At 41.3% G+C, this 20,957-nt stretch overlaps 1 protein-coding gene across 6 annotated transcripts in view; it reads right to left on the bottom strand.

Moving 5' to 3' along the window:
* The window catches only part of CADPS (calcium dependent secretion activator), a 484,159-nt gene extending 465,834 nt beyond the window's left edge, over positions 1–18,325 (bottom strand). For 3 of the 6 annotated variants that reach the window (XM_003785525.1, XM_003785526.2, XM_003785527.2), the window contains exon 1: positions 17,524–18,325. In XM_003785525.1, coding sequence (XP_003785573.1) covers positions 17,524–17,964 — 441 coding nt within the window. In that variant the 5' untranslated portion in view covers positions 17,965–18,325. The remainder of the gene's footprint in view (positions 1–17,523) is intronic. The other 3 variants (XM_012802483.2, XM_003785528.2, XM_012802482.2) reach the window with 3 other exon arrangements.
* Positions 18,326–20,957: the final 2,632 nt, after the last annotated feature.

The following is a 20,957-nucleotide window of genomic DNA, read 5'->3' as shown; positions in this document are numbered from 1 at the left end:
TTTCCAAAAATTCTAACAGTGTCATTTTTTTATTGCCAGGTTATAAGGAAGAAAATAGACACTATTAATTTGGCATAATATTTACATTATGCTGCAGCAGATCAACAGTTTTCTTTAGTGAAATATAATGAATTGTCTTCCACACACAAGCAAATGGAGGCAGGAGCAAGTGACTCCTTATGCCCCTCTCTAGGAGCTCAGCACGGCCTCTCGACTCAAATCCTAATTGAATATTGACTGAAAGATAGCTTTGGGCTCTCCACATAGAAATAGAGGGAAAACCATGAAAAGCACTTTGGACAGAAAGGCAGATCGCAATTGTTTAGAACTGCTGCTTCGAGGGGGAGACATGCTTCTGATTAATTAAAACAAGTCCAAATCTTAACCAGTGTCTGTTCACGTTGAAGGTCTATAAAACTGAATCATAATTCATAGCAGTACACAGGCTGCCTGTGGGAAGCAGATAGTAGAAAGAAATCCTTTTCTCCTTTGCCAGGCAAACAGGAAGGCTGGCAAATTAGGTGAGGCTTTTGTTAAAACTCATAAGGAGTTATTTCTAATCTGGCCATGGAAAAATGCTGAAGCAAATCGTGTCCTTTGCCAATAAGATGTTACGTTTGTGTTGACAATATTCTTTAGGAAAGGTAAAAGCTCAAAGTGCCTTATGGGAAAACACATCACTTCAAGACATGATCAAGGTCAATAGCTCTGCCTCTGGCATGTCTGAATTGTCTTTGATAGGCCCACTGCCTCCCTTCAGTTATTACCATTGGAGCTACTCAGGTGTACCAATCACTTTCAAGGTTCCCTACTGCCCACCAAATAAAGGACATCTGACAAAGCCTAGTGGCATTCAATATGTATCACTGCTTGGTCCCAATCCACTTTTCAGATCATGTGACTTCTTGTGCTTTTTCATCTAGTTTTGTACTGCGTCTATGCTTTTGTTCATGGTTTCCCTAGATACTTATTTCTCCAGTCTATCCATGGTCAAATCTTACCTGTTCCTTAGCTGCAAATGCAGGAAGTCAGCTGTGACCCTTTGTAAATAACGTGGTGTTCTGAAGACTTGAAGATGGTGTAATGACGTGGTGACCCAGGAATTCCTAAATCTTAATTTAACCCCAAACCTTCTATCCTCTCAGGAGAGCAACATACACAGATAACAAATGGAAAATACACTTGTCTATATATACTGAAGCTACCCGAGTTGGCCTTGTGGAACCTGTGTATAGGAAACGTCAGTCTTCTGTACACCTGGGTTTCACATCCTATGATTATTGTGTTTTCAGTCTGTGCATGGTTAAGGGGTACAAGGATATATATAAGTAGACCTGCTTAATGCAAGTGATTGACCACTAATAAATGTGCTCAATAACTTTTCTGGAATCTTACCACTAAGATAACAATCTTACCACTCAGGGAGGAGTGAGAAAGGGCAGAAAGTATAAATGTACCCTATTCTCTGGCTTCCCATGCAAACATAGGTCAGTTTAGGAATAAGATCATGTGGTGGCAGGGAAAATCCAAGATTCTCTTTTACCCTCCTTCCACCACATCCCCCCCTTCCATCCCCCTCCTCTTCCATCATCTTGGGCTATAGTTGTGGTTTATCTTTCTTGTGAAAGGGTGAGTGATTATAAATAGGTTTCATAATAATACTGAGTACATTGGATACATTTTCTTCCATTCTTGAGATACTTTACTAAGAAGGATATGTTCCAGCTCCATCCATGTAAACATAAAAGAGGTAAAGTCTCCATCTTTTTTTAAGGCTCCATAATATTCCATGGTATACATATACCACAATTTATTAATCCATTCATCAGTCGATGGGCACTTGGGCTTCTTCCATGACTTGGCAATTATGAATGGTTCATATTAGAAGGGTACATATCAAATCTATTGAGTATAAATATCTTAACACCATAATTAAGTAAAGGAGGTGAAGGCTATATTAACTAGTTTGATGTAAACATTCCTAATTATATATAAAATTAGCACATTGTACCCTATAAAGGCATCAATGTATACATGGTCTATGTGTTTGTGACTTAATACAAAAAAAAAAAAAAAAAAAAAAAGATTCTCTTTTTTTGTGATTGGGTACCTTAGAAGCTCTCTCCAGATCCTATACGTATACCAGAAGTCAGGCCACCTCCTCTCTCCTACTATGGGTTGAATATAAACCTGGTCTTACTGTGGCACTCATGCCCTCTTTGGGCTGGATTAAGCTCCATGTGGGCCACTTAGGTCAGCTGAAAGCCAAATGAAATCACACATACATTTCAGAAATTATTCCAGGTACAACTGGAATAAACTCTACAATCTTTGTCCACATGTCATGTTCTCCACAACGCTATACAGGAGTGTTTTTGCACTTGCACAGGAAGGAATGAGAATTTTGACCACTGAAGTTAAGTATAACTTAAAGGGCAGGCATTTCTCTTCATATTTTTGAAGTTTGTATGAAAAACAAACATCTATATTCTATGAATTATGACAAATATATAAAAGTTATCCTAATAAAATAAAGACAAGGATAAAAAATTGCTCTAAAGAAATGTCTTGGAGCTATTGATTCAAGACACTTCTACATATGACCATTAATTTTCTAAGATTTTGTACAAATTTCCCCACAAAACTATAAAGATGATCTGTGCTGAATAAAACATTCAAGCCTAATTCTTAACCTTGTCTCACAATGTAAAGACATTTATATTCCTCCTTTCCCTTCTCCATACCTCCCACATATTTTGCACATTTAAAGAAGATTAAATTCATTTGTTTGAAACACTACATTGGTCATGTTCCTCCACTCGGAATTCTTCAGTGGTTCTCCATTCTTCAGAAGCCCCTCCCCACTGAACCCCTTTACCTTGGTGTTGAAGGGCATCTACAATAATGAACCAACCTTGTTCTTCCTTTTTCTCCAATATTGGAGTCCTACACAATCATACTTGTCGGTTCCCAGGTCCTCAGACCTTGCATTATGTCACTTCTGAAAAGTATCTTTCCTTTCCTCTCAAAACAGATCACTCTGCTATCATTTGATCTTCTCTGTCAGCTTGAGGCTTAATTCAAATGCAATTTCTTGTACCAAGCCCGGCCAAAAGCTCTTTCATCTGTTAGGCCACACAGGCAATGGTGACTGGAACCTTGAAACACTCCAGGGGCCTCAAGAAAAGTCTGAGTTCCTAAGCAAAGTGTATTGTCCTTAAAATGTACAAATAGATAAATTAATATATGTTTAATTAAATGACTTCCGAACACACGTAAACTCCACTGTTAAATTTAGTCTGTATAGAACATTGCTACCATTAAATATAATTGGTGAGGATGGTTTTTACAATTTGGAAAGATTCCTGTGAATGCACCATGACTCACAAGAAATCATAGTTATTTATTAACCAAGCTATATAGACAAATAGCTTAAAAAGCAAAATTGAAAAAATGTGCATTCCAGTTTCTTTAATAATAAAGAGTTATGGGGTATACACGTATGTGTGTGTACATGTATATCACATTTTGTTCATCCACTCATGATTTGATGGGCACTCAGATTGATGCCACACCTTTGCAACTGCAAATTGTGTTGCAACAAACATTCGAGGGCAGTGTCTTTCTGATAAAATAATTTATTTTCCTATAGGTAGATACCCAGTAGTTGAATTGCTGGATCAAATGGTAAGTCTATCCTTAGTTCTTTGAGAAATCTCAATACTGTTTTCCACAGAGGTGGTACTAATTTGCAGTCCCATCAACACTGTAAAAGTGTTCCTTTCCAAATACGGTATATTTAGATACACCATGGAGTACCACTCAGCCATAAAAATAAATTAATGTATTTTACAGCAATTTAGATTGAACTGGAGACCAGTATTCTAAGTGAAGTATCTCAAGAAGGCAAAGAAACACTACACATACTCTGTAATATTTGGAACTAATTTGATGGGCACAGAAGTAAAAATTGTTGGAAATCAAAAAGGGGAGGGGAGAGCAGGAGAGAGGTATAAAACCTAACAGATAACAGTGAAAACTATTTGGGTGATAGGCCCACTTATTACCCTGACAAAAGCATTATAAAAGCTATCCATGTAACAAAAACATTTGTTCCACCTTAATATTTTGAAAGAAAAAAGAAAAAACAGATATCACCAACACCTCAGAGGATATATTTATCAATTTTAATATAAATGGGCATTTGGGGATCTTCTAGTTTAGGACTAAAAAGGACTACTGTAAATATCCCAGAACAGGCATTTTGGTAAACGTGTAGGGGCAGACTTGTTGAATCGTAGGATATCATATGTTTACCTTTCCTTTTCCAAAGTGGGATGCTGAGGCAAGAGAATCACTTAATCACAAGAGTTTGAGGTTGCTGTGAGCTGTGATGCCATCACACTCTACCAAGGGTGACATAGTGAGATTGTGTCTCAAAAAGAAAAACAGAACAAAACAAAACAAAGAGGCAGTACCAGTTTATACACAGGCAAAAGTGTGAGTTCCAGTTGGGTGGAAGATTTTTAAATAGAGAGAAAAGGCTGGGTGGTAGTGTGCTGCATTGCTTCAATGATGTATGCACCGAAGGGCCTGGCTTCACCTAAGTGCAATATGTTAGTGTAAAAAAATTACACTTTTACCCCATGAATGAATACAAATAAAAAGTAAATGGAAAAAGGTAAGTGGATGTGAAGTCTGTTATATTTGCTGTGATGTAAGGTAGACACTCTAAAAGTGTAAATTATTGTAGCCTTCAAAAGATTGCAATCGAATAAGTAAAAACTAAAATAAATATGTAATAAATCAAATAATATAATTTTAAAATTAAAACTCTGCTGCAACGGCCCAAGTCATTCTTATAACAAATCTGAGATAGGCAGTACAATGAGGGGTGCCCTAGGTGCAGTGAAGAGGCCCAGGTTGGTGCCTGAGTCAACCAGTGTCACTCTGCTGGACCTCACTTTGCTTATTACAAAATGGAGCAGAGAGAGAAAGAAGGAGGGAGGGGTAGGGAAAGGAATAGCAGAGAGAGGGAAAGAGAGGGAAGGAGAGGGTGTGGAGTCTTGGTGTGTGCCACACCTTTTGGGGGCAAGACAGATTGTAAGAGGGACTTTACCTAACAAATGCAATCAGTGTAACCTGGTTTCCTGTACTCTCAATGAATCCCCAACAATAAATTAAAAACAAACAAACAAAAAAACAAAATGGAATTTATAATACATGTCCCAAACCTACTCAAAAGGTTATTTTAAAGAAATAGTGGGATCATCTCAGGGGGTCCAATGTACGTGCTATTCTCTGAGTAATCACGAATCATGCATTACCTATTTACTTAGCACCCATTTGCATACACTCGTCTGTCAGACACCTGGGGAGACTAAATGAATGACCTCCAAAGAGTCAAGAGAAAGAAAACAAGCATCCATGGAAGTAAAGTATGTGAAATCTCCAATGTTCACACAGCGTGTGGGGAAGCATGCAGGCTGGAGTCAGACCACTGGGCCACTGCTTACTAGATGTTTGACCTAAGAAAAATTTCTTACCTGCTTTGCCTCTTGGTTTCCTCATCTGTAGGATTGAGATGATTATTACCTATTTTGTAGGGTTACTATAAAGATTAAATAAAGCTTTTTAAATATCTAGAATCGTGACTTCAGAAAGTAAAGATACAATGAATGAGGGTGGTGCCTGTGGCTCAAAGGAGGAGGGCGCTGGCCTCACATGCTAGAAGTGGCGGGGTCAAACCCAGCCCTGGCCAAAAACTGGAAAAAAAAAAAAAGATACAATGAATGCTTACTGTTTTTTAAAATTTTATTATTATTTTTGAGAAGAGCACTATTCTGTTGCCCAGGCTAAGTACCTTGGTGTCAGCCTAGTTCACAGCAACCTCAAACTCCTGGGTTCGGGTGATCCTCCTGCCTCTACTTCCTAAGCAGCTGGGACTACAGGTGTCCACCACAATGCCTGGCAAGTTTTTCCATTTTTTAGCAGAGATGGAGTCTCATCCTTGCTTAGGCTGATCTCAAACTCCTGAGCTCAAGTGACCTTCCTGCCTGGGCTTCCCAGAGTGCTAGGATTACAGGTGTGAGCCAGCAAGCCTGACTCTTACGATTTATTCTTATTCTTTAAAATAACTGAGTGCCATCTTCTACCTAGGAGACCAATGGAAGGAGGCAAAGTGGATAGGGCTTTTCAAAGAGGAGGGCAACGATACTGAGACATGGGAGGGCATAGAACAGCACAGGGATGTTAAGTGGTTTATAATCGGCTGAAGCCAAAGGTCAGTACACAAAAACTACAGGAATCAAGGCTGGATGAGGAGGGAAGGCGTGCTTATTCCATGCAAGTAAGTTTACATTTTACCCAGTGTAGGAAACAGAAAGCTATAGAATAATCAGGGCCATGATTGGTTTTATGTTTCCAGATCACTCTGGAAGCTGGGTGGAGAATGGCTAAGAGGGGGGCAGTGATGGTTAGAAAGTTATTGCAAAAGTTCGTGCAAGCAGTCACAAGGTCCCAAAGTAGGAGATTAGTGATGGTGATGAGGAGGAGAAAGGAATGAATCTTTTCCCCAGATGCACATTGACTGAAGGGTCCATCACTTAGCAATAAGTGTGAGCAACAGTAAAGATTTAAAATTGAGTTGCACATTTCTGCCTTCAACAGCTTAGTTTTTTAGTAGCATTGCTGGTCCATTCACTGAGTTAGAAAATAGAGGAGAAAAGAATCTGGGTTAATACGATACATTTTATTGTCAAGAGTTCTGATGACATCTATGGGAGATGCCAACGAGGTCAATGTTCTTCCAAGTGTGGCCTGTAGACCTGTGCTGTCTGTGAACTGCCTGCTATTGGCCCTTACTGAGAGAAAGTGCAGGTACTGGATAGCGCAGGTACTTCATCACTTTGCACATTGTACAATTTAGCTGACAATTTTTTTTTTAAAAGGCAAGAGTTTCTTGCAGAAGAAAGCCACAAGTTGACTTAAGTTCTAGTCCAAGTTCCTAACAAAACATTCACTAACCTGTACCTGTTTGCAGCCACACCTTTAGAAGCACTGATGCAAATGTCTGGGTTTGGCAGTCTGGTGACAGACCTGTGCTGGAGACAAAGACTTGAGAATTCTAAGTGTAGAGACATTAGTAGCTACAGCCATGGTAATGAAGTGGCCAAGAAAGGTGGAACAGACGTGAGAAGAGGGCTGAATTAGTTTGCTAGGGCTGCCAACAAAGGACCTCAAACTGGGTGGCCTATACAACAGCAATGTATTGTCAGAGGCTAGGAGGTGACCAGATCAAGGTGTGAGCAGAGTTGGTTACTTCAGAGGGCTGGAAGACTGTCCCACGCCTCTCCCTTAGCTTCTGGTAATCTGCTTTTGGCACTCTTTGATGGCTCTTGCTTATAGAAGCATCACCCCAATCTGTGCATCCCTACCTCAAAATAAGGTCACATTCTGAGGTACTGGGCGTTAGTACTTTAAGTTTTGGCTGGTGTGCACAGAAATCCATAACAAAGGCCAAGAACAGAAACCTAGAAAACACGACTATTTAAGATTCAGACAATCACCATATCCTCAACTTCTCAACCAGACTGCCAGGTTCTTTCAGGTCAAAAGGCTGTTTAAAATGTCATTGCATATTTCTCTTACCAGACTTACAGTTTCTTGTATGTAGAAGTGGCTCAAAACAATGTTGCCTGAGGATGCATAACAAACAAAAATTGAATATGGAAGAACCCCCCGAAATGTTTTGAACACAGTATGTTATGACACACTGCCTTATAGACAACAGTTGCTGTACTTGTCAGAAAAATCGCCAATGTAGTTGTTCAAGATATATTTCAAATCATTTGCTTAAACAACTCTATGCCTACCATCCACACCAAAAAGCTGTTTTTCTACATGGGCAATAGAAGGCATAATTATTTGCAAGAATTTTCAGTGTTTTCACTTTGCTTTCTTAAGTGGCACAGTAGATTCTCTGGACCTCTTGTGTTTGGCAAAATCCTATTGTCTTTCTGAAAGGTTTATAACTTAGCAAGCACTCCTGGAACACTTACGAGTTAAAAAAAAAAGTTAACTTCAAAATATCTGAGAATTTTCCTACTGCACAGAAGTGACTTTGAGCAACACCACATGATAAGTGGATATTTTCCTCCCATACACGGCTGAAGGGACATCAATACGTTATCTCTCAATTGTAGAATAGTAGCTGGCAGATTGGAACCCTTGAGGGCTTGATAATTCAATTTGTTTTTAAACCTTTCTCCTGCTTGTTAAAATAGAAGGAATTACACAGCAAAGGTAATTTTCCTTTTGACTTGTAAATACTATCAGAAGAGTCCACACCTAAGAAGCTGTTCTAGTTTTTTATCATGGCTATCAGATTCTATTACTACATCTAATATGCAATCATTCTACAGTTACTAGCTATTTAGATCCTAACTAAAGGACTTCAGGTAACTTACAGTAAAATAATAGAGAAAATAATGCCAAAATCTCATAAGAGGATAAAAGTAGAGAAAATAAAGCGTATTTGTGTCTAATATATATGTTATACACACACACACACACACAACTTATAGATTCCACAATACAACTTTGGCAACATTGTGACTGATAAATTTTTAACAGGTTAACTTCAGTAGCATAAGTTGTTGACTGTCACCTTCCTTTTTCCCTCACCCCCAAGCAAAATCACGTGAAAGTTACTGAGGAATACATACCCGCAATCTGAAAAATCAGCATTCACTTTGGCTCTTTCTGATTTTATTGTTTGACCACTTAAACACACTATGGTGATTCAAGTTCAATTGGGATTCAGCCATTGCAATAAATTGATAATTGTTTATGGCCTTTAAAAGATGACTTTTCTCCATCATGGGTCTATAAATTTTTCAATTATAAATGAGCCAAGTTGGGAGATAATAATATGTTTCTGTAACATGTATTATTTTGAAGCCATTTGGTAATCAGGTTGCCTTTCATATTATTCCACTGAGTTGTTATAGAAGTAAAACTCACTGTGCCTCTATAATAGAAGCAGACTATATTTAAGACTCCTTCACTTCCTCTCTTTAGAAACTTAGGAAATAAAGCCACGTGATGTGTCAACAGCTAAATAACTCACAGAACACATACTATGAGCCAGGCACTGTTTTGGAAGATGGGGAATGAAAGAGGAATAAAGTGATATCCCTATCTTTGAGGTTCCTATAGTCTATTGAGACAGAGGCACAGCTAAAAAGAAAATTTAAATTTAATGTACAGGAGGTAAAAACAAGATTGACTAGGGAGTCGTGGTAGTGCTTAGCCCAATATAAAGGTTTGGATAAGGTTTTTCTGATGGAGATAACTTTTGCGATAATGAAAAGATAAATAAGAACAAATCAGGTGAAGAAAACTGAGAAAGATGTTTTGGAATAAACAGTATAAGCCACAATATTGTAGTATGAAACAGTATGGACAAGTTGATGGATAAAAATGCAAAAATACTTTTACTGATAGCATTTGCACAACATATATTAAGGATTAATTACACAATTAACATGCTTTTTCTCTTGCAATTCTTGATATTATTTTTCCCCATTGTACAGATGAGAAAACTAAAGAGATGGATAATGCACCTAAGGTCACACAGCCAACAGGTCACAAGGCTGACCAGGGATTTGAACCAGAGACCAAGAGCATATCAATTTGGAGATCGAAGCCACAATGCACTATTGCGTGTTATCTACTGATGTGAGTTTTTTTACTAGATAAACTTTTACACACATTTATGTCTTTTACACAAACATAAAAACATTTTGGGCTCGGCGCCTGTGGCTCAAGCGGCTAAGGCGCCAGCCACATACACCTAAGGTGGCGGGTTCGAATCCCCAGCCCGGGCCCGCTAAACAACAATGATGGCTGCAACCAAAAAATGGCCAGGCGTTGTGGCGGGCGCCTGTGGTCCCAGCTACTTGGGAGGCTGAGGCAGGAGACTCGCTTGAGCCCAGGAGTTGGAGGTTGCTGTGAGCGTGATGCCATGGCACTCTACCCAGGGGGATAGCTTGAGGCTCCATCTCAAAAAAAACAAAAACAAAAAAAAAAAATTTTGTGAGTTCATTTGTATTAGTAATAGTTAAAACCATTAATGTAAATGAATATTTTTAAAAGAACTATTTGAATCAAGACCAAAATATTAAGACTTAAAAAAGACTTAAACATCATGGGGAAATGATAGGAAAATAAGGGAATTTGAGGGCCCCATCATTTACTGGTTGAGTGGCCATGACCCTTTACTGGAGTCTTCTGATGAGCTGTGGCAAATCTTTCTATGAATGTGTGCTTGGCATTAGCCATTTAAAAAATTCCCTGGGAAACTTATCTATGCTGTTTTTGTTCAAAATGAGCCTTTAAAACCAGGAAAAAGGGCCTCTGCTCCTTGTCCAAAGAAATACTAGCAAAATTTCTCAACACAAGAGGAACTATACCTTTGACCTCATCTGGTTTATACATAATACTCTAACCATAATCACCTGCCTTCTGGGTCTGCTTTTGATGTTAATAATAATGAATATAGGGTTTGCTATAGACAGTACTTCATATATATTAACTTGCTCAGTCCTTTCACACATAAAAATAATATTGCACATACCTTAGCCATAACAAGAGCTAACATTTCTATTTCACTTACCACATGCCACATATTGTTCCAAGATCTTTACTGCATGATCTCAATTTTCACAAGAATTAAATGATTGAGGTAAGACTACTGGCCCTGTGTCACTGATGGGGAAAGTGATCCTCAGAGAGATTAAGCAGATTTCCCACAACCACAGAGCCATTTAGGGTGACAGCCAAGACACAGACCTGGCCATTCTAATTTCAGAGTCTCTCTTAGCCGTGCCTGCAGTCACACATGCACCAGACTTTGCAATGTCCTCCACTGCCCACTAAGATGTCAGGAGCAGCAACCAAACTCAACCTCTGGCTGAACTCATCCCCCTCTCCTTACTTATTAAGAACAGAAAAGTAATTATTTCACATGTTTAGACTGACAAGTGAAAAAATAATTTTGGATCATCAGCCCTCTAATTCTGCAGAAACTATAAATTTAATTCTAACAAGGAAACTATTATAGTGGCCAGAGAGAGAGAATTCCAAGGAGCAGGGTCAGATCACTGGTATTTGTTGAGCAATGTTAAGAAGAGATGGTGTTGGCAAAAGCCAGATAGCTGGCGACCTACCATCCAGATGTATATGTTGTCCCTCCTGGAGCAAGTATATTGTAGTTAAAAGTGATTAACATTCCATAATTTAAGTGATGGCTGGGTAGTCTTATTTCTTTTGCATTTTGCAAATCCATGAAAACTCCGACCCAGTGTTGGTGCATCTTCAATTGTAAGAGAAGCCAGAAATCCGGATTTTTATGTGAAATATTTTGATAGTTTTAAATATTGAGAACTAATTCACCATTTGAAAAATACTTTGTAGACAAAAATATATTTGTGGATCAGTTTCAACCCATAGGCCAGAGTTTAAAATAGTATCTCCTGTAGTCTGGAGTCTATAGTCTTATAACCTTCTTAAATTTTACTTCCTCATCGGTAAACCTGGGTATAGTTGGACTAACAAATTCTAACTTTATCTTGGATTCTTTGAAGACACTGCCTTATTTTGTAATGATTTTTTTTTGTAAAAACATACTAAATACAAGTTTAAATGAACTCACAATTCTCCATAATGAATAACTTCATTATCTAGAAAGAACTATTGACTATTATGTCTGGAGAGAACATTAGAAATTGAGGCTTCTTCACTCCCCTCTTCCCCTGGAAGACTAAAAATTTACCCCACAGATAAAGCCTCACCTATAATCAGTAATTTACTAATGATAGTGTTAGAGCTCCAGCACAGGTTTTAATATACAGGTTGAGTCTCCATTATTCTAAATTCTTGGGACCAGGAGTATTATTATTTTTTTTTTTTTTTTGGATTTTGGAAAATTTGAATTATACTTACCTATTGAGCATCCCTAATCCAAAAGGCCAAAATACAAAATGCTCCAACGAGCATTTCCTTTGAGCATCATGTCACAATTAAGAAGTTTCAGATGTTAGATTTTCATATTAGTGATATTCAACCTGTATGTTCTTTCCCCTTATCAGTTACCTTTTTTCATCCTGTTGTGGAAGTCATTTGAGCTCCTAGATCCAGCCATACCTGCAGTCACACTCTGTTTTTTTGATTTAGCCATTTGAGTAGTACTTCTATTTCTTCGAACCATAAGAGTCTGATACTGTCAAACAATGACTGCTTTCCATATTTTGGCTACCTCATGGTCTTCTCCATGCCAGAAGACCTGTTTTTCCTATGCTTACCAAAAAATTATATTTTTTAAGACCTAACTCTAGTCAATTTTCCCTATGTAGATTTCCCCTACTGTTCTATCCCATCCTATATGTGCACATATATTCTTTGTCCTTTCCCCACTTTAGTATCAGCATCTTATAATTAACACTTTCTTATTGAACTTCTTTGGCATATATGTATGTTGTCTTCCAAACAAGAACATTGCTTCCCCAATTCAGAAAACATATCTCATTGTTTTTGTTCTTCCACCAAGCCTAAGGGTCAGCTTGGTGCCATGAGTCACTTGCTTAGAGCCTAATTCTATTAGAACGCTCATCATTCCAGGTTAAGTATTATAGACACCTGGCCCCACATCGCAAATACTGGTTATACTTCAGTAACCTGTGATTGTGTATCGGGTTTGATTTGGTGGAGGAAAGATCTCTAACTCATTTGACTTTTATCATCTTACATAATATAATTCTTCAGGATGGAAGATTTCCTTTGTTCTTCAGTCTGGTCTTAGGGAAGCATAAGGTTAGTCCAGGTGTATAATGAGGCAAGAACCTGTCATTACTTTTTTTTGCATCTTCAGAAAGTCCATGCTAGTATCATCAGTGTATGACACCGCACCAAGGAAACTGGGCGGGGGTGGGGGGGTTGCCAAAAGGGATATTTAAATAATTCAGTTCTTCCCCTGATGATGAGATAAATTTGAATTTTACTTACCTGTTTAAAGAAAACTTGGTTTAAATAGTACCTTAGTTCTCTCAAAAGGTTAAATAGTTTATATTTTTAGAATACAAATGATGTTTCATTAACAAAGCAAGACTTAAGAATTTTGAATAGTGGAGCAAACCAACCGCCTTCAAGCATATCTGAATAGAGGAATCGCTATTTAAAATTCTCTGTCTCATACACACACATGTGCAGTTCACTAGCCCTAGGTTTTAAATTTTATGAATGCTATGGCTTTTGAGTCTTTCCCTAACAAAATCATATAAGCAATTGAATAAAGATGGAATGTCCATGACTAGCAGTGACTCAACATTAGCCATAATTTCATGGAAAGAGATAAGCTGAATCACACGGAAGTGAGTAGCTTGAATTTATAACAGATTTGGTCCAGTCATAATTCCTCTTGAATGACATAGGAGTTGCCATACAGCACACAGAGCCCTCTCCTTATTTCTATACAGACACATAGACACAAATGTATACACACCTATATGTGCATTTTAGACTATTGTAATCTAGGCACTAATTTAATCCAATTAAAAAATGTGGTCATGTCAATCTAAATATTACACAGAGTTGTTTACAGTGCCTGCTTTTATATCCCCTATAAGTAGCTAGTTCACACGAGGTAGCCACCCAGCCACCCATCTTCCTTACTACATAATTTAGAAACATATGGCACAGCTTTGCAAAGCCAACTTGTAGGTATTCACTGTATCATGCTGACAAAAGAAAAAAAAATCCAAATTGTCACTTCTGTGAACTGCTGAAAGATATTGTTGCAGTCTGATGGTAAGATTTCTGTTTTGGTCATAAATTAACATTACCACCATGTTATATTTAGATTTACAGTAATGCAAACAAAATATGCCTATAAATTATAAAATAAAACTTTTTTCCAAATAGTCTGTTTAAATTCCCCTCTTTTAACTGGGTATTATACTTTTCCCAGAAAAAGTGAAATAAAAGTAACTAACTATTAAAATTGTTAAAGCAATGGTACCTTTTCCTCATGATCCTTCCCAATTGTTCTGAGCTAAAAAGTGTTTTTTTTTTTTTTTTTCTCTCCTTTCAGCTTGAACTGCATAGAAAGGCCGACACAGTCTGGTGCCCATGTTTACCTGTTCACAGCCCACCCTCTCCAGCTTCTTTATGAGATTACTATGTAAGTGCTCCATGGTGTCTAGATTTGATAGCTGCCCAGAGGAAAAGTGGGGGCCCTCTCTCAACTCAAATTGTAACAACTGTGGGTAAAGAAGTCCTCCAAACACAACACTTGGGTAAAGTGATGTCAGGATGGTAGGGTTCTGCTCTTATCCTAGAATATTTCTGGCTATTCTCTCATTAAAAGGGGAGGGTTTGGAGTTAGAGTGTTCCACACCTCAATTCTCACTCATTTACCTATCTACATAGTACTTTAGGCAAAATACAAAACCTCTCTGAGTTTTTCTCTAAAAATGAGAATGGCAATTTGTACTTTGTCAGAATTATTAGGAGAATTAGAAAGGGCCTAAGAACAGAAAAGGGAATTTCAGTAAAACTAAGAAAATCTGAATAAACTAGATCATATAGTTAATATATCAATATTCATTAATTGTAACAACTGTACCCTACTACTATAAGATAATAACAGGGGAAACTGGGTCTGGGGTATATAGGAACTCTGTACTATTAACTCAATTTTTTTTTCAGTGAATCTAAAAGTGTTGTAAAAAAAAAACCTCAACCTATTCTTAATCTTTTATTATTATTATTATTATTTTTTTTTGCAGTTTTGGCTGGGGATGGGTTTGAACCCGCCACCTCTAGCATATGGGGTTGGTGCCCTACTCCTTTGAGCCACAGACACCCCCCATATTCTTAATCATTTTTTAAAAATTAAGTTGGATTTTTTAAGTGCCTTGCACATAGTAGGTACTTGAGAAAAGGTAGCCAGTATTATGATGTAGACTATTTGGCTTCATAAAGTACATTACACCTTTATAATATGATCTTTTTCCCCCTAATTCAGCATTCCTTTTCACAGACAATTCCCTCTCCCTTGCCTCCACGTGACCCTGTGCCTTTCTCTACATCAGTCTTCCTCTGGCTTTTTCTCCTTCATTTCTAACCTACTATCAACTCCTGTTTACTACTAATTTATCTTTCTCCTAGACTAATCTTAGTTCATCAACCCTATTTGTTAGCTTTACATTTTGTCACAATGATTATACATTAAACTTTTTAATTACTTTCAGTGATTCCTCATTAAATAATAAAAAAATTAGAGTTCCAAGCTTTCTACTTGGAAAATAGCAAAACACTCTTCCAGAAAGGCATTAAAAATTAAAAGTGAAAATGGAAGAATTTGGTTTTTGTTTTGTAATAAGGAGATAGATATTTAGCTTCCCAGTATAGCAAGCAGCCCTGGGGTACCTTTGTTAAGATATGTATTTAGCAATAGTTTGCTGCAATAACTAAAAAATGTGTATAAGCAAAACTAGCTTGCTCCTCAAAGCCACCACTTTGAATGGATGCAGGTCAAATATACAACTAGATCAGAGAAACTTGGTTCCATGAACATCTCTCTCAGGTGGCTTTTCATGATCTCTTTAGAAGAACTGGGTCTATGAGGGATTACTTTCCTTATACTGGTGCTGGACTAAAGCCTTAAAGGACAGAGCTCTAGAGCATTTGGCTAATAAAGGGGGAAAAAAAAAACTTTCACTTAAGTCACAACAGCTTGGTTGCCAAAGTAATAGGACATCTATGGTTGGTGCAATTAATAGGATAGACTTTGGAGATAGAATTTCCCATATTACAAAGAGACAATTACCAAAATAATTTCTGAAATGTGACGCCTTGTGGACCTCAACTTTAAAACAATATCTGCAAAACTTTTACTGCTCTAAGAATATTTTTGCTCTAATGGAGTCCAGAATAGAGACTGAAAAAGCAAGGAGGCACAGAAAGAGAAGGGAGGGAGTTGTGTGTGTAGCCCACCTGCTGTTTCTTGGCCAGAATAAATTTTATCTTTAAATAAAACTAATGTCCAAGCTTGTCATAACTGGAATAAATCATCGGTGCTGGGTGGCATGTGTACATGTATAAGCAAAACAAACAGAGAAATCTGTGCTAACTCAAGATAAGGGTGGATAGACATGGAAAGGCTAACACTCCACTACAGCAACATGTAATTCAGTCTTAAACAGCAGCAACAGAGAAATACACTATTTTAAGAAACTAGTCTCTACAGTCCTGCTGGGGTCGAGACTGCTTTTCACAACGCCCCTCTGGGGGCTTTGACTGGCTTTTGTGTTAGCTCAAGTGAGGCAGATTCATTTAAGAGACAGAATAGAACGTTCTTCAGTAACTCACTCCCACCGGGTTCCTGACTTTTTTCTGGTCCCTGACCACTGCCCCTCATCCAGCAGTAACCCCTACCAGTAACCCGTTGCTCTAGCTGGAGAACAACTGATAGAAATAGGCACTTTTTTTTTTTTACATCAAAGGCAGCCCGGAGCCGCCTCAGCCTTGCCCTAGACTCAGACACAAAAAGCTTTTTGATGCCTATAATTGCGAGGCTTTTTGCAGCTGTACTTTATCAAGCCTGAAGCGGTAGGGCTTGGAGGGCCTGGGCAAACCAGAAGGTGGCGGCGAAGTCACCTTGGGAAGAGGAGAGGCGGGTCAGGGAGAGGAAGGTGGAGAGGCTGACCTCGCCAGGGAGGACCAGAAGGCGTTCTCTCGCTTTAGAGTTAGTGAGGCAGGGTCGGGGGATAGGAGAGAACCCCAGCCGCTGGGAAGCCGCGCCCGGGGTCCTTAGGTGACCCTAGCCTAGTGGGGATCAGCTGGCCGGGGCAGGGAGGGGAGCGTGCCCTTCGCAGAGTCCTGAGAAGCTTCGCCTTCCGGGCTTGCTTTCTCCCGCCTGCCCCCGCGGCTGCTCTCTGCCCCAGAGAGCGGAGCGCGGCTCCGAGACGCTCTTCTGCCTCCACAGCGGCGCCCCCACCTGCCGGGGCCCCAGCCCGCCGAGCGCACGCCCAGGAGGGCGGGCCTGGAGCGGAGCGCAGCCGTCCGCCGCTGGAGAGCGCTGGGAGCCGGGAGAGCGAGCAAGGCCTCTGGGGGAGCCGCGGGCTGCAAGTCACTCCCCAGCCTCCCAGGCGACAAAGCAGGACCTGCCGCCTCGATCCCCGACTCTCTCGGGCTGGGAGGCTCCGGCACGCTGAGCTGCGCTCCAGGCCCTCCCGGGTTCCAGACAGCTCCTGGCGCGCCCCGGGATGCGCTGGGCTGGGCCGGGCCTGGGCGAGCCTGGTCTCTGGGAGGGGTCCTCCTAGCCCTTTTCCCAGGGCGCGGTCTCCACCTTCTTCTACTCCTCCTCTCCAGCTGCTCAGCCAGCTCCCATTGTTCGCCCCGCCCGCCCGCCAGCCCGGCGACGTCCTGGAGCTGCTCCCTGGGCCTCCCAGGCGCACCTACCTTCTGCTGCCGGCGAGCCATGTCGGTGGGCTGCTTGGCATTGAAGGGGTAGGCGATGCAGCGCATCACGAACACATAGAGCTGCAGCCTCTTCTTCCTCTCCTCCTCCTCTTTCTGCAGCCGCTCCAACTCTTCCTTCTCCTTCTCGCTCACCACCGACGGGCTGGGGCTGGAGGGCCGGCCGCCGCCGGCGCGGCTGCTGGGCTGCAGCCCCCCGGCCCCGCCGCCGCTGCTCGTGCCGCTGCCCCCGCCGCCGCCTGCGCCCATCCCGGCCCCGGCGCCGGCGCCGCCACCCCCCAGCCCGGTGCAGCTGGCCGAGCCTTCGCTGGTGCGGCTGGGCGACAGGCGCGCGCTGGACACGGCCGAGCCGAGTACCTCCTTGCCGCTCTCCTCCTCCACGATCTCATCCGATTCTTCTTCGCTGGACGAAGGGTCCAGCATGGTGGCGCCTGGGGAGGAGGCTCCTTGGAGTCCCCGGCTTGGGGTGCAAAAGGTGGGGGGCACTGAAGGCAGCCGGGGGTCAGCTCTCCCGGGTGGGCGCTTCTCCCCGGTCAGGGAGCGAGCGCGCTGCTGCTCAGCCTCCGCCGCCGCGACTGCTTCTTCTGCCCGGCGATCGCGAGCTGGGCTCAGCACCAGGAGCGCAGGAGGAGGAGGGGAAGTGAGAGGTACGTCCGCGAACCCGAAGGTGGGCAAAGGGCAGAATCAATTTCGACCCCGGAGCCCGCAGCCGGATGCCATCTGCAGCCGCTGAAGGAGGCGCCTCCAGAAAAGATGCCGAGTGTTGCAAGCTGTCGATGCAGCCAAGAGCCGAAGAGGCATCTTGCCGATTGGGGAGGGAGCGGCGCTTACGTGTTTATTGGCTTAACTCTCCCGTGTCCGCAGCGTAAAGGACTGCTGCAGAGGGCTGGAGGGGGGAGAGTGCCGAGCGTCCCCAGAGCCTCAGAACTTCTGTCCCTAACGCCTTGCCACTCTTTCCGCCCCCTCCTCTTTGTGGGAAATTTTCTTCTTGATCCCCAGCTCTCCTTGTCTGTTCTCTTCTTCCCCTCTCTCGGACAAAAAGTTCTTGCGGGAGGGAGAAATAAATCAGCGATGACTTCCTGCCAGCCAAGAGCAGGTTGTCTATTCAGAAACGTTAAATCAAAGGATCTCACTTAGAGGAAGTCCGTGAGATCCCACACGGATAAGAAAGGGTCCATGCTGAATCCTCAGGCTTCTTTACACCTGGGACGTGGGGGCGGTGGGGGCTGGGCAGCATGTTCTTCCCACCTGTGTAAACTCTGATTCCTGCAACTTACGCCGTCTGCTTCTACTCTAATTAAACGTGAATCTGATTTCAAGTGAATTGGTGTGTCGACCATGCAGCTCAACCATTTAACTTGAACACCCCCGCCCCCCGCCTACCTCGCAAAAGCTATGATGAATCTTTTTCAGTTCCCAAGAATTGTGATTACTTTCTGCTGTAGCGAGCCTACAGAGAAATAATAGAAGGGTTTCTGGTTGCTCTGGTTTCTTCCCCCACTGTGATTCCCTGGAGGATCTGGGTGGAGGAGTGGGGACCCCAAGATCAGACAAAGACACCCCAAGAACTCAGCCGCGTCAACAATCTAGTGTATTGACCGTGTCGCGCTGTCTTCAGCCCAGCTTCTGGGGTAGACTATTAATCCAAAGCAGCAGATGGTGGCTTCCTCCCCCCTGCTCTTTAGGCCAATAAACCCCACCAACCGGGAGCTGGCCAGAGTGCTGAATCTAATCAGCGACCCGCAGACGGGTTGAAAACAAACCAGTACAGGCTACCTTCGGACCTTAGGCTATCTATAGAGGCTTCTTCACCACCGCCATCCTCCCCACCTGCTGTATTTATGTATTTTCCAGTTCTTGAATTATCCATAGATACTCGCGGGAATGATTGTCATAGTGTAGCGTGAGATTAAACTTTACATCACATTTGTAGTTTTCAATTTACCTTAAGTTTTACAGTAGCCTTTGATAGTAAAGTGAAACTTTGTACAGAGCCTGTTTGAGACATGAAAATGAACTAAACGTCTCGTTTCACTATTAACGCCAACATTTCTCCTTTTTTTTCTTAGTTAAGTACTTAGATCCCTTATATTTGATTCTCCACCATACTCACCTCAAAAACACAACTTCTGTGGCTAATTGCCCATTCTGTAAAGTAAGAAAAGTTGAAAATGTGAGAATTGCCACAAGTCTGCAGTCCTCACTCTTCAATTCTTCTAAAGAAGTAAAGAATGTGGAAATTATGTTATACTGGTTTTCTTGGAACAAAAAATAGAGTAGGCCAGTCAATCATCAACCTTCATCCAGCACCTTTTTATGAAGTGAACACTGTTCTAGGTGCTTCAGGAAGATGGAATTTTTAGAAGACATTCTCTTAAAGAGTCTATAATCTCGTTTGGGAGATGCAACATAAACATGTTAAAAAGATTGACAGCACTTATTTCAAGGCAGTATATCAACAAATCCAGGTGGGTGAAGTGCAAAAAGCTTATATAAATGAAGCAACTTGGCTGGGTGTGGTGGCTCATGTCTGTCATCCCAAGGCTGTGAGAGGCTGGGGTAGGTGGATAGCTTGAGTTCAAGAGTTCAAGACCAACCTGAGCAAGAGCAAGACCCCGTCTCTACTAAAAACAGGAAAACTAGCCAGGTGTGGTGGCTGGTGCCTGTAGTTCCAACTACTCAGGAGGCTGAGGCAAGAGAATCTCCTGAGCCCAAGAGATTGAAGTTGCTGGGAGCTATGATGATGCCATGATACTCTATCCTGGACAACAAGGCAAACAAACAAACAAAAAAAAAAAAAAAGAAAAGAAAAGAAAAGAAAAGAAAGAAAGAAAGAAAGAAAAAACAAAGCAACTTTATTTTTTTTTTTTTTTGAGACAGAGGCTCAAGCTGTCCCCCTGGGTAGAGTGCTGTGGCATCACAGCTCACAGGAACCTCCAATTCATGGGCTCAAGAGAGTCTCCTGCCTCAGCCTCCCAAGTAGCTGGGACCACAGGTGCCCACCACAATGCCCAGCTATTTTTTCTTTTTTGGTTGCAGCCATCATTGTTGTTTTGATGGGCCCAGGCTAGATTGAAACCCGCCACCTTAGGTGTATGTGGCTAGCGCCTTAGCCACTTGAGCCACAGGCACCGAGCCACAAAGCAACTTTAAGTAAAGGGAATCATATATTTTTCAAGAGAGTTTAATTTTACAAAAAGAATCCATGTAAATGAATGGCAAAAAGGGAAGACACTAAAAGTAGAAAAAGTGGTTTGCAAAGCCTTAGTGACAGGGTACGAGGCCAGGTAAAGTTAAAGAATGTAATAAATATAAAGTATGAGAAGTTTAGGGTGAGGGGAGGAGGAAGAAAAGCTAGAATTATATTCCATTTTGCTAAATGAAGGTACTCTATTTAGGACATAAAGAAATGAATT

Source organism: Otolemur garnettii, unplaced genomic scaffold (genome assembly GCF_000181295.1).
Source record: "Otolemur garnettii isolate 467f Iridium unplaced genomic scaffold, OtoGar3 scaffold00015, whole genome shotgun sequence".
NCBI lineage: Eukaryota > Metazoa > Chordata > Mammalia > Primates > Galagidae > Otolemur > Otolemur garnettii.
This window is presented reverse-complemented; position numbering and strand designations above follow the sequence as displayed.